Source organism: Rousettus aegyptiacus, unplaced genomic scaffold, assembly GCF_014176215.1.
Source record: "Rousettus aegyptiacus isolate mRouAeg1 unplaced genomic scaffold, mRouAeg1.p scaffold_m13_p_15, whole genome shotgun sequence".
Lineage (NCBI taxonomy): Eukaryota > Metazoa > Chordata > Mammalia > Chiroptera > Pteropodidae > Rousettus > Rousettus aegyptiacus.
Window position 1 is genome coordinate 33,601,526 of NW_023416290.1, and position 12,577 is coordinate 33,614,102.

The 12,577-nt window shown below is 35.8% G+C and overlaps 1 protein-coding gene across 4 annotated transcripts in view; it reads left to right on the forward strand.

Annotated features, from left to right (window-relative positions):
- The first annotated feature begins 876 nt into the window (after positions 1-876).
- SPAG1 (sperm associated antigen 1) overlaps positions 877-12,577 on the forward strand; it is a 58,476-nt gene continuing 46,775 nt past the window's right edge. For 3 of the 4 annotated variants that reach the window (XM_036232898.1, XM_036232900.1, XM_036232899.1), the window contains exons 1-3: positions 879-999; positions 4,291-4,432; positions 6,207-6,366. In XM_036232898.1, coding sequence (XP_036088791.1) covers positions 4,293-4,432; positions 6,207-6,366 — 300 coding nt within the window. In that variant the 5' untranslated portion in view covers positions 879-999; positions 4,291-4,292. Of the gene's footprint in view, positions 1,000-4,290; positions 4,433-6,206; positions 6,367-12,577 lie in introns of all 4 variants that reach the window. The other variant, XM_036232901.1, reaches the window with a different exon arrangement.

Sequence of the window (12,577 nt, forward strand, 5' to 3'; positions counted from 1 at the left end):
AAATACTTCTTCCTATGCTGAAAGTAAAATGATCAAAGTTACAGTATGCTGAGTGTTTTTGTTTTAGGACATAATTTTGAATGAAGTTTGCTGGCTGGAATGAGGTATAAAGGGCCTTGACATGCCCCAGGGCATATGATGCTGTTTCTCAAGACAATTTAGTAAAGCAACCTAAGGATAACTCTAAAGTTTGAATCTGTGTCTATAAATATTCAAATTTAACAATCTCTGCCAATGGAAATATATAATTAGTCATATTTTGAGCATTAAAATTTTTACCACTATCAGTGCCTGCTAATAGATTGTAGGTCTGTAAGTGCAAAGGGGGAAGAGAAATACATTTCTTGAACTATTATGTTCTAGGCACTGTATTAGATGATAATTTATGTTTAACTGGTGTGAAATTATAAAACTGAAATAACTTTTTCACAAATGATCTTTACTGTTTCGTTTTATTTGAGTTGTAATTATGTCTTCTTTTCTTTTGTATCTAGTGCCCAGTACAGTTTCTAACTCATAACCAGCACTCAGAAAATGTTGAATGCATGAAGAAGGCATCTCGTCCTTCATTTACTCTTTTATATGAAGGGAAGTAATTCTAGGTTGCAATGTAGATATACTGAACGTTTAATTGTTTCTGTAAGCGGGAATAGCTATCAATTTACCTTGCAGGTAGTACGACAATCCAGAACAGTAACAGCGTTTGACTCTAAAATGAATTGAAACGCAAAGAGGAAAGGACCCTCCCCTCACAGTTCCACCCCCCTTACTTCTCCCCTAACGGCCCTCTTTCTTGGTGAAGCTGAGGCCTGTTGGCCAATCAGGGATGATGGGTCAGGGACTATCCAATCATCTTGCAGAGGGCCTAATCCCCGCCCCCGGCAGTCAGCCGCTCGGCCAGGGTGCTGAGGCTGGGAGACACGCCCCTCGGCACCTGCGGCGCAGCTGGTAGGTGTGCGGCGGCCGCGTCCTTGGTACAGTGCGGGGTCTGACAACCAGGTGCGTACCTGCCCACCGGGAGTAAACTTCATCTCCCCATCGCAGTCCTTCCGAGCAGGGGTGAAAGGCGGAAGCGGAGGAGCAAATGCCCTGTGGGACTCCAGTTAGGGAATGGTTGTGGGTTGGATGTCCAGGTCGGGTAAATGAACTGGGGGCCTTTTGTTTCCCTTCGCTGACGGTGGCGGATGTTGGGGCTGGTTCGCAACACAGGGGTTCCCGGGGCCTACCAGCAGCAACCAGTTCTGGTGATCAAAGCCAGGGAATGGGGAGCAATTTCAAAGGGTCCTCACGTTTGCGGATGGTGTGTAGAGCTTCTGAACCCGACCATGCCTGACCTCGACGCCCTCAGGCCGCGGTGTACATAGAAACCGTTGCTACAACTGGAGATGTCATTTCCTTTCGACCTCTGGCTGCAGGGGGCGCTCGGCCCTATGATGCTGGAAAGAATGTGCTTAGGTGAAAGGAAACAGGTTTTCATGTTACCCCTTCCTTCATCATAGTTTACACTGGAGATATTACTGATAATCCGAGTAAGAAGTATAGGAAGTGGATGTGGATTAGGATGATGGAGAAGAAACTAAATTCAACTAGGACCAAAGATTTTGCTAATCAGAGACAAAGATTGCAAAAAGATATGGAAGAATTCTAAAGAGCAAATTAAGTGTTGTATAACTTGTATTTTGGAATTTAAGAATTAATATTTACTGGTCTTGAGAATATATATCCTACCCGGAAAATGCTAGTTTTCAAAAAGGCTTCTCAGAGAAATGTGTTCAGAATGAGATTCGTTTGATTAGGTAAGAGAGGTCTCTTTCATTTTACACGTTTTTCACTATTCAAATCATAAGATTTCAGGGTTGCAAGATACCTTCAATTCAAGGTAAACTACTTAATCCCATTAGATGCTTAAATCTCTCCCATCAAAGATCCTCTAGCTCATTGGAAAAAATCTAAGGCAACCCATTCTATTCTGGGCAGCATCAATAATTTAAAACTTCTTTATCTTGCTTTACTTTAACTTGCACCTCTAAGGCTGTCCTTGTGATGGGCAGCATTCATCATACTGGACCCTGCCAGTATGGTGTAAAAGCTACAGTCTCATTTCTCAGCTGGATCTCATTCAAATGCTGACAACTAACTGTCGTCTATAGTCTAGTCAAAGGCAGCACTCATGGAGGAGAAGCTGACAGAGGGCAGGCATGCCGAAGGAAATACTTCTAATGGGTTAGACCCATTGCTACTTATTTTTAAATTTATCACCCAATATATTTTAGTACAATGATTTTTAAAATCTTTGACAATGACAATAAGAAATATATTTTTCTTTTCAATATGTGTATTTATATACACACATCTTTATAATATGTTTGTATAGATATGAAATAAAAGTTTACAAAATATTTAATAGTATATGTCAGGTAGTCTGATTTTTAAAAAATTCTATCTCTATATAAAATAGTGCTGATTGAAACTCACTAACTTGATTTCATGGGTTGCCACCTGCAATTTGGAAAGCATGAATGTGATGACTAAGTGTGTAGGCTCTGTGATTGCCTACTGAGATTCGAACCCTCAGTTCACTACTTAATAGCTACATGACCTTGAGCAGTTTGCGTATGTGAAACATCGACTTCCTCATCTATAAAACGGGAGTCATTTTTTTTGTTTTTGTTTTTTAAAAATATATTTATTTAAATTAGTTTTAAGTATACAGTACATTGGTTAGACATCTATAATATTCATAAAATAATTCCCCCAATTGTTCCCTCCCTCCCCTTGCCCTCCACTTAACCATCATATTAATGCTAACTGCATTCCCTCTTCCATCATCCCCATGCCCAACTATCAACTACTAATTTGTACTTCTTTAACCCTTCACCCCATTCTCCCAGCCTCCTAAGGGAATCATTAATATCCTTCATGAGAATGGTTTTGGAGATCAGGTGGACTAATCCATGGCACATAGTAATTTAACTCCATAAATGTTGACTATTATTACTTTTTTGTACTTAAAACCTACCTGATGCGGTAGTTGAAGTGTTGAGTTAATATATATAAAGTACTTAGAGTGGTATCCAGCACTGTATTTGTTGCTGTTATTATCATCATCATTAGCAGCAGTATCATTAGAATGAAACTGTTCATGACCTCCTATTCCCAACTCAGTTCAGAGGAATATGGTACTACTAATTCTGTTAGTCCTGAGTATACGAAGATGAGTAAAGTAAGATCTCTCACAATCTAGAAGAGACAGAGAAACAAGTAGAACATGCGCTATGTGCTTGCTATGAGAGAGGTATGTACAGAGTGCCATTAGAATACATCAGGGGGCTGTTCATTGATCGAAGTGGGCTGCAGGGAATGGGGAAAAGGGTGATGTGATGTTAAGGAGAGTTATAGCAAGGATGTTGTTTATGTTTGTTCTGAATCAGGAAGGATGGTTGAGATGTTAACAGCTAAAGTTAAAAGGTCATTCAAATCAACATTAAAAAACATCCTGAAAAGCAGTTTGAGTACTAAAGAGCATCAGCATATGCCAACTCCTAATAGGCCACTTTGGCATAAGGATCATTTTGAGCTGAAGAAATCAAACAATAGGAAGAACTCTCTGCTCTCCCCTTTCTGCCTAAAAGGGCATAAATTTCCCTCTGTGAAAGTACTCCCCCCCCCACACACTCCCTTACGGGGAGGAGGAGAACATCCTTTATCACTGTAGAGGGACAGTCAGCACTGAGATTAGTCTGCAAAACAAACCTTACTAAAATAACCCTTTCATTAGTTTCTTCCAGATATTTACTTTTTCTTAAAAGCCCCAAACCCTTTTCCTTTGTCTAATCATTTCTCCACAATTTATCACACTTTGTTAAAATAGTAAAAGGCTCCCAGGCTGAACACTTTCTTTGGGTTTTTACTTTTTCGTGAAGCCCTTCTGTTAATGGTGTTTTGTCAGTTTAATTTGCAAGCCTCAGTTACTGAACTTAAATGGGTAGAGGAGAAGTTTTTCTCCCTCTATAACATCAAAACCTGCATTGTCGTATTTCAACTTTGCTTAAGTGATGATTAAGTGAGATAATTCATGTATGATACATAGTCATTTAGCTCCATGAATGTTAACTGTTCTTATTAGGGAGAGAGAGTTTAAAATGGGCATCCTCTTTGGAAAAAAACAGTCCACCTCCTTTTCTACAGAAATGAAAAATAAAAGTTAAAGAGTATCTAGATGATTTCTATTATCCAAATTGAGTATTCTATATATTAGATTCATAACTGTTTTCCTATGCTATATTTCAGCTATGACTGCCAAAGATTATCCATCATTGTGGGGCTTTGGAAAAACAAAAACATTCAAAATTCCTGTTGAGCACTTGGATTTCAAGTATATTGAAAAATGTTCAGATATTAAGCACTTAGAAAAAATTCTTTGCGTGCTCAGGTAAGCATTTAAAATTCATGTTTTAGTGTGCCAATTTTAATTCTATTCTTCTGTAAGTCGACGCTACATTAGAAACATTGGAGAAAATTCTCATATATTGAGATTGTTTGTTGTATTTGCCCATGTTAGATTCTAAAATAGTGTTTTTGATCTTGTGGTTAGTTTGATTGGTTCTGGCTAGATCTACTTCCTGCATGTGACTTAGGCGAATTTAGTATTCAAGAGGGCATTTTTCTTGCTTCCTCCACATTTTCTAGGAAAAAGTAGCTGTGAGAATAGACAGTAGGAGGTAAGGTTAGCTCACCAGCCTAAGCTGAAAAAGTTCTTTGGCACTCTCCCACTTCCGACCATTTGCCGAAAAAGGTGGGTGACTCAGTGTGAGCTGGTCACATGGAGGATGGTGGGCAGGAGAGAAGGTAGGACTAGAAGGCAGGGAATCGGTCTTCTCTGGGTAAGAGCCCCGTGTTGGTAATTGTTCAACTTTAATAAACATTAAATGTGGTTGTGAAAAGTGCAACCACATGTTCCTGGGTCCCACTCCAGATTTCCTGAAGCAGAATCCCCCTAAGATTCTGCTTCAGGAAATCTGGAGTGGGACCCAGGAACATGTGTTTTTTTCATAAGCGCCTGGCTGATTGACATGCAGGTGGTCAAGGGACCCCATTTCAATAAGCACTGCCCTGTGTCACCTATTTCAGGTTTCTTGAGGGGTTTTCATTTGGAGAGCAGCCTAATATTGCAGAAGCAGTTGTGGAGCATGAACTGCTCCTTTCCAGGACATCGCTAGGATTCCTTTTGCTCTGCAGTGGCTCTCTCTTTTCTTCTCCCTGACCCCCTTCCTTTCCATTGTGTCCTTTGCTTTTTCTCTCATCACCTTTAAAGTCCTGTCTTCCCTAGCATCCTGCTTGTTCCCAGCCAGAGCTGAAATGATAACCTCATCATTTCTGAAATGGAAATATGAAACATCATATCACCGTTTTCTTTTTTGCTTTTCTTTGCTTTTCATTTATACTTGGTCAGGGATCAATAAAGAAGTGAGAAGTTTATGTGATGACTTTGGAAGCCACAGTAATAATGTTGGTTCTAAGAAATTCTATGAATAATTTAATTACATTGCATTGACTTGGAATTATTTTTTTAATTTAATTTGAAAATGGGATTTATTCCTCCTTTTCTAAAAATTATAAAGTAAACAGACTTATAAAAGAAGGGCAAAAGATTGGTTTTCCTTAAAAACAAACAAGAACAGATGGTTCCATTTAACTGAGAAAGGAATTCTCTTCTTTGAGTAGTTGAATTTAGAGGCATGTTATTCTAAACTGTTTCTCTGCCATTTTCTTCTTATCTTTTCGAAAACAAAAATAGCCAGAAATGCCACCTCAGAAAAGAAGACCAAAGTCTCACTTTCTGCCTTTCTCTTATAACTTATAAAATAATTTATAAGTTTAAAATTACCTTATGTACAAAATGAACATATGTGTTAAAGAGAGAAAATATTATTTATTCAACTTTTAAAGCATGTGATAGAAATTTGTGTCCTCAGAGCTACTTTATTCTTTTGTTGCATCACTGTGTACATTAACAGATGCTAACGGAGGTTTTGCTGGTTGAGGATGATGAGTGGGAAGCCGCCGGCCCACCTTCTACCTTGTGCAGGTGCAGTCCTTGAGCTCTTCACAGAACCCCTGGGCTCCACTGAACCCAGCTTACAAATTGTTGGTCTAGATGCTCTCTAAACAGAGTGATAATTGTACAACTCTGCAATATTTTAAAGGTCTGGTGAGGAAGGATATTATCCTGAACTTACAGAATTTTGTGAAAAGCGTCTTAAAGAATTGTCTCCTGAAAGTAGAGCTTTGAGGAAAGATAAACCTGCAGCTACAGCATCCAGTTTTACAGCAGAAGAATGGGAAACAATTGATGGTGATATAAAGGTATAGAGTAACACCAGTTTTTGTAACATTATCATGTCGTACATATGTCTACCTCACTTATCCAAAATCCTAGGCTTCTCTTTTGTCAGTGACAGGCTTTTAGTGTTAATTACTTAGGTAGTATCAGTTGCTTCTTGTGTCCAGGAGAATGTCTGCATGTATTTTTGTATTTTAAATGACCGAATAATATTCCATCCTTTGAAGGAAACATTTCAATCAACTTCTATAAACAGTGCTATAGAAACATGTTTGTTTATAATATTTTTGTACCGCCTAGTTATTTCTTTGGACTAAATTATTAGAATTCTAATTGCTTGATCAAAAAATTTGAATATTTTTAGGCTTTTGAAACATATTTCTATTTCTCAGAAAAGTCGTACCCTTGTACTTTCCCACCAGTCATGTATAAGAATGTCTATTTTAAGGTACCCCTTCACTGCTCCTGTAACCACTTTTACAATTTTTAATCAATTAATTGTTGAAAAAAATTATGGTATTGGGTTTTTTTTTTATTGCCAGTAAAGTTAATTTTTTTCTATCACTTGAATTTCTTTTGTTAATGGCCAATTTGCATCTTCCCTAATTTTTTAAAATCAGTTTTATTGAGCTAAATTTGCATTTAAAAAATTGAGAATTTTATGCTATAGAACATTCCAATTACTGTCAAAAGTTTCTTTGTGCCCCTTTGTGGTCAATGCTGACCCTCATACCTTCCCTGGACCATGGCAACCACTGAACTGCTTTCTGTCACTATAGATTTGCTTTTTCTAGACTTTCGTATAAATATAATCCTATAGTATGTTGTCTTTTGTGTATAGTTTTACACTTAGTGTAAAACTTCTTTTTTTTTTTTAATTAGATTATCATTTGGCTTTATTTTATTTTATTTATTTTTTTTAACATTTTATTTTTTTATATTTTTCCCCTTCCCTTTCCCCCTTCCCCTCTGGTAACCATTAGTCCATTGTCCATGTCCACGAGTCTCTGTTTGTTTTTCCTGTTCATTTGTTGCTTTTAGGTTTATATCCCACATATGTGATACCATGTGATTTTCAACCTTTTCTGTCTGGCTTATTTCGCCTAGTATGATTATTTCGAGGTCTATCTATGTTGTTGCAAATGGCAGTATTTCATCTCTTCTTATGGCTGAGTATATTCCATTGTATATATGTACCACAGCTTATGTAGCCAATCATCTATCACAGGACATTTTGGTTGTTAGTGTAAAACTTTTGAGATTCATCTGTGTTGTTGCATGTGTCCATAGTTTATTCCTTTTAATTGCTGAGTAGTATTGAATTGTCTAGATATCTCACGGTTTATTTAACCATTTGCCAGTTAATAAACAAATGCTAAAATGTATTCCAAAGTGGCAGTTCTTCCAGTAATGGATTAAAATCTCAATTGTTTTACATCCTGGTTACCAGTATTGTCAGTTTTGTTAATTTTAGCTATTCTATCAGGTATGTGGTGGTATCTCATTTTGATTTTAATTTGCATTTCTCTAATTACTAATGAAGTTGAGTATCTTTTTATGTGCTTATTTGTCATCTACATATCTTCTTTTGTGAAATATCTTTAAATCCTGTCCCATTTTTAAAAACTAGATTATTGTGTTCTTATGGAGTTTCTAAAATACATGTTTTTCGTTATATACATCTTTTGCAAATATTTTCTTAGATTCTGTGGCTTGCTTTTTCGTTTTTTAACAGTGTCTTTTGAAGAGCAAAGATTTAAATTTTGATGAAATCAGTTTTTCTTTATATTTTGTGCTTTTGGTCCTACACTCCAAGATTCCTAAGTTTTCTCCTACCAACCTTCTAGAACATTTATAGTTTTGACTCTTAAATTTAAGTCTATGATCTGTTTTATTTTCTGATCACACATATACATACTATATACATACACACACATATATAATACATATATATGTTATATGTGCACACATTCATACTAATGCGGATATCCAAGTTTTCGAGCATCATTTAATAAAAGATTATCCTTTCCTCTTTGAACTTCTTGTACCATTGTCAAAAATCAATTGACTGTATATGCATGGGTCTATTTCTGGACTTTCTCTATTGTTTCATTAATCTAAATGTCTATCTTTACTCCAGTACCTCATTGTCTTGATCGCAATAGGTCTTAAAATCAGATAGTACAAGTCTTCCAACTTTGTTCTTCTTTTTTCAATTTTTTTTTTTAATGCTAAGTCCTTTGCTAGTCAATTTCTATAAAACAACTGCTTGGATTTAGATTGTGATTGTGTTGAATTTATGGATCAATTTTAGAAGAACTGATATCTTAACAATATTGGGACGACTAATCTATGAACATCATTTTTCCCCGTTCATTTAAGTCTTCTTTAATTTTTTGCACCAATGTCTTAATATTTTCACTGTATATATTTCTTATATACTTTTTGTTAAATATATTCCTAAGGATTTAATATATTTTATGCTATTATAAAATTAACGATATTTAATTTCAATTTTTTTGCTCATTCTAAGTCATCGCAATTATGAAATTATATTGTTTTTTTTATTGTGGCAAAATTCACATTATATAAAATTTACCGTCATAACCATTTTGAAGTGTACAGTTTGTTAGTGTTAAGTATACTCACAATGTTATGCACCCAATTCCCAGAACTTTTATTATCCTGTAAAACTGAAATGCTATACCCATTAAACAACCCCTCTGCGCTCCCATCTCCCCACCCCCAGCCTCTGGTAACTACCATTCTACTTTCAGCTTCTATAATTTTGACAAATCTGGATACCTCATGTTAGTAGAATTTTAATTTCAATTTTTATTTGTACATTGCAAGGTTATAGTTATCTAATTGACCCTTTATATTGACCATGTATCTGTGATCTTAAATTCATACTCACAAATTAGTTCTAGTAGTTTTATTGTAGATTCCTTGGATTTTCTACACACAGGATTATGTCATCTGTGAATGAGAAATTTACTTCTTCTTTTCCGGTCTGGCTGTGTTATTTCTTTTATTTGCCTTACTGCACGGGCTTGGACCTCTAGTACAATGTCAAAGTGAGAGCAGATATCCTTGTTTTGTTCCCTTCTAATCGCTCTTTCACTACGAAGTATAATGTTAGCTTTAGATCTGTGCAGATGCCCATTATCAGGTTGAAGAAATTCCCTTCTGTTCCTTTTTTGATGAGAATTTTTATAATGAATGGGAATTGAATTTTGTAAAATGAATTTTCTGTATTTATTGAGATGAACGTACAGTTTTCTTTGTAATCTGTTAATAAGGGAAATTATGTAGTTCACTGTTTTCCAGTGTTACACCAACCTTTCATTCCAGGATAAACCCTACTCGGTCATAATGTATATTTTTTATATATTGCTGGATTTGATGTGCCAAAATTTTGTGAAGGATTTAGGTGTCTATAATCATGAGAGATATTGGTCTAAAGTTTTCTAGTAATGTCATTGTTTGGTTTTGGTAGCAGGGTAATACATAGAATGAGTTGGGAAATGTTCTCTCTTCTATTTTCTAGAAAAGTTTGTATATAATCGATACTATTTTTTTTCCTTAATTGTTTCTAGAATTCACCATTGACATCTGGGCCTGGGTTTTTCTTTATAGGAAAGATTTTAACTGTGACTTCAATTTCTTTATAGATACGGAGCTATTCAGATTATTGTCAGAGTTCTCTATCTAGCTACCTCCTTTAGGATATTGTTTTTTCCTCCTTATCTACCTTCCTCCCTCCCTTCCTTCCCTCTGGTAACCACTAAACTGGGTCCATGAGTCTCTGTTGTTTGTTTTGTTCTTTTGTTGCTTTCAGTTTTACATCCCACATGTAAGTAATATCGTATGGTTCTCAACTTTTTCTACCTGATTTATTTCACGTAGCATCTAACCTCAAGATCCATACATGTTGTTGCAAATGGAAGTATTTCATCTTTTCATATGGCTGAATAATATTCCATTGTGTATATATAACACATCTTCTTTATCCAGTCATGTATTAAAGGACACTTTGGTTGTTTCCATGTCTTGGTCACCATAAATATGTTGCTATGAACATCAGAGTACATATATCTTTATGGATAAACATTTTCAATTTGAGGTAGTGGTGGTAAATGCCCAGAAGAGGGATTGCTGGGTCATATGGTAACTCTATTTTTATATTTTGAAGAACCTCTATACTGTTTTCTATAGTGACTGCACCAATTGACAATCCTAACAGCAGTGTATGAGGGTTCTCTTTTCCCCACGGATCTCTCCAACACTTGTTATTACTTGTCCTGTTGATGATGATAGCCATTCCAAGGTGTGAAGTGGTATCTCATTGTGGTTTTGATTTGCATTTCCCTAATGGTGAGTGAAGTTGAACATCTTTTCACATGTAAGTTGGCCATTAGTATACCTTCTTGAGAGAAGTGTCTGTCTGTCCAGGTCCTCTGCCCATTTTTTAATAGGAATGTTTGTTCTTTATTGTTGAGTTGTATGAGTTCTTTATATATTTTAATAAGTATTAGCCCCTTATCGTAGGCATTGTTTGCAAATATCTTCTCCTGTTTAGATGGTTACCTCTTTGTCTCCTTGATTTCTTTGCTGTGCAGAAGTTTTTTAGTTTGATGTCATCCCATTCATTTATTTTTGCTTTTACTTCCCTTGCCTTTGAAGTCAAATTCGTAAACTCTCTCTAAATCCAAAGCCTGTGAGTTTAGTGCCTATGTTTTGTTTTCTTCTATATAGTTTATTGTTTCAGGTCTTATATTCAGGTCTTTTATCCATTTTGAGTTAATTTTGGTGTATGGTAGCAGTCTAGTTTCATTCTTTTACATGTGGCTTTCCAATATTTCCAGCACCATTTACTGAAGAGGCTTTCCTTTCTCCATTGTGTGTTTTTGACTCTTTTGTTGAAAATTACTTGCCTATATATACAGGGGTTTATTTCTGGACTCTCAATTCTGTTCCATCGTTCTGTGTGTCTGTTTTTCTGCCAATACCATACTGTTTTGATTACTATTGCTTTGTAGTATCTTAAAGTCAGGCAGAGTGATACCTCTGACTTTGTCCTTTTTTCTCAGGATCACTTTGGCTGTTCAGGGTTTTTTGTGATTCTGTACAAATCTGATGATTTTTTTGTCCTATTTCTTTAAAAAATTGCCATTGGGATTTTGATGGGGATTGTATTAAATGTGTATGGTGCTTTGGGTAATAAGGTTATTTTAACTATGCTGATTCTTGTAATCCATGAAGACAGAATATCTTTCCATTTTTTGTGTCTTTAATTTCTTTTAATAATGTCTTATAGTTTTCAGTGTATAGGTCCTTCATATGCTTCATTAGGTCTATTCCTAGATATTTTACTCTTTTTGCTGTAATTGCAAAAGGAATTGGTTTGTTTTGTTTTTTTTTTTTTCCATTTCTTTTTCTGAAAATTCATTGTTGATATATAGGAATACTATGGCGTTTTGTACATTGATTTTTGTATCCTGAAACTTTGCTGTATTTGTTTATTGTTTCTAATAGTTTTTTAATGGAGTCTGTAGGGTTTCTTATATAGAGAATCATGTCATCTGCAAAGAGTGACAGTTTTACTTCTTCATTCCCAGTTCGGATGCCCTTTATTTTTTTCTCTTGCCTGAATGCTCTGGCTAGAACTTCTCAACACTATATTGAATAATAGTGGTGACAGCAGACAGCCTTGTCTTGTTTCTGATCTTAAAGGGAAGATTTTTAGTTTCTCATCCTTTTGGATATTTTGCCACCAAAAATCCTTGCGATCTTGTCCTCTCTGAAGTCCAAACTCTGTTCTGAATTCAGCAAGACTACAGTGTTTTTTTGGTTTCTTTCATGCTGTAGACTGGACACTCTAGGCAGGAAGTAGGGGCAATGTAGGACTTAGCTCATTTGCTTCCCTTCTTTCAAGGATCATTGTCCTGTGCTACCTGTTGTCCAATGTCTGAAAACCATCGTTTCATATATTTTGTGCAGGTTGCTAGAGTTTCGGCAGGAGGGTAAATCCAGTCTGTTACTTCATCAGAGCCAGGAGGAGAAATCCCTTTATCAATTTCTTTATTGACATGTTTCTAATTCATTTTTAATATTTGTGTCCTAAATATTCTAAAGATATCCTTAGGAAAGTTTTCTCTCCACCAGATACACATTTACCTATATTTTATCAGAGTCCCTCTGTGGTTTCATTTTGCTTAAGAAATAGTCTCT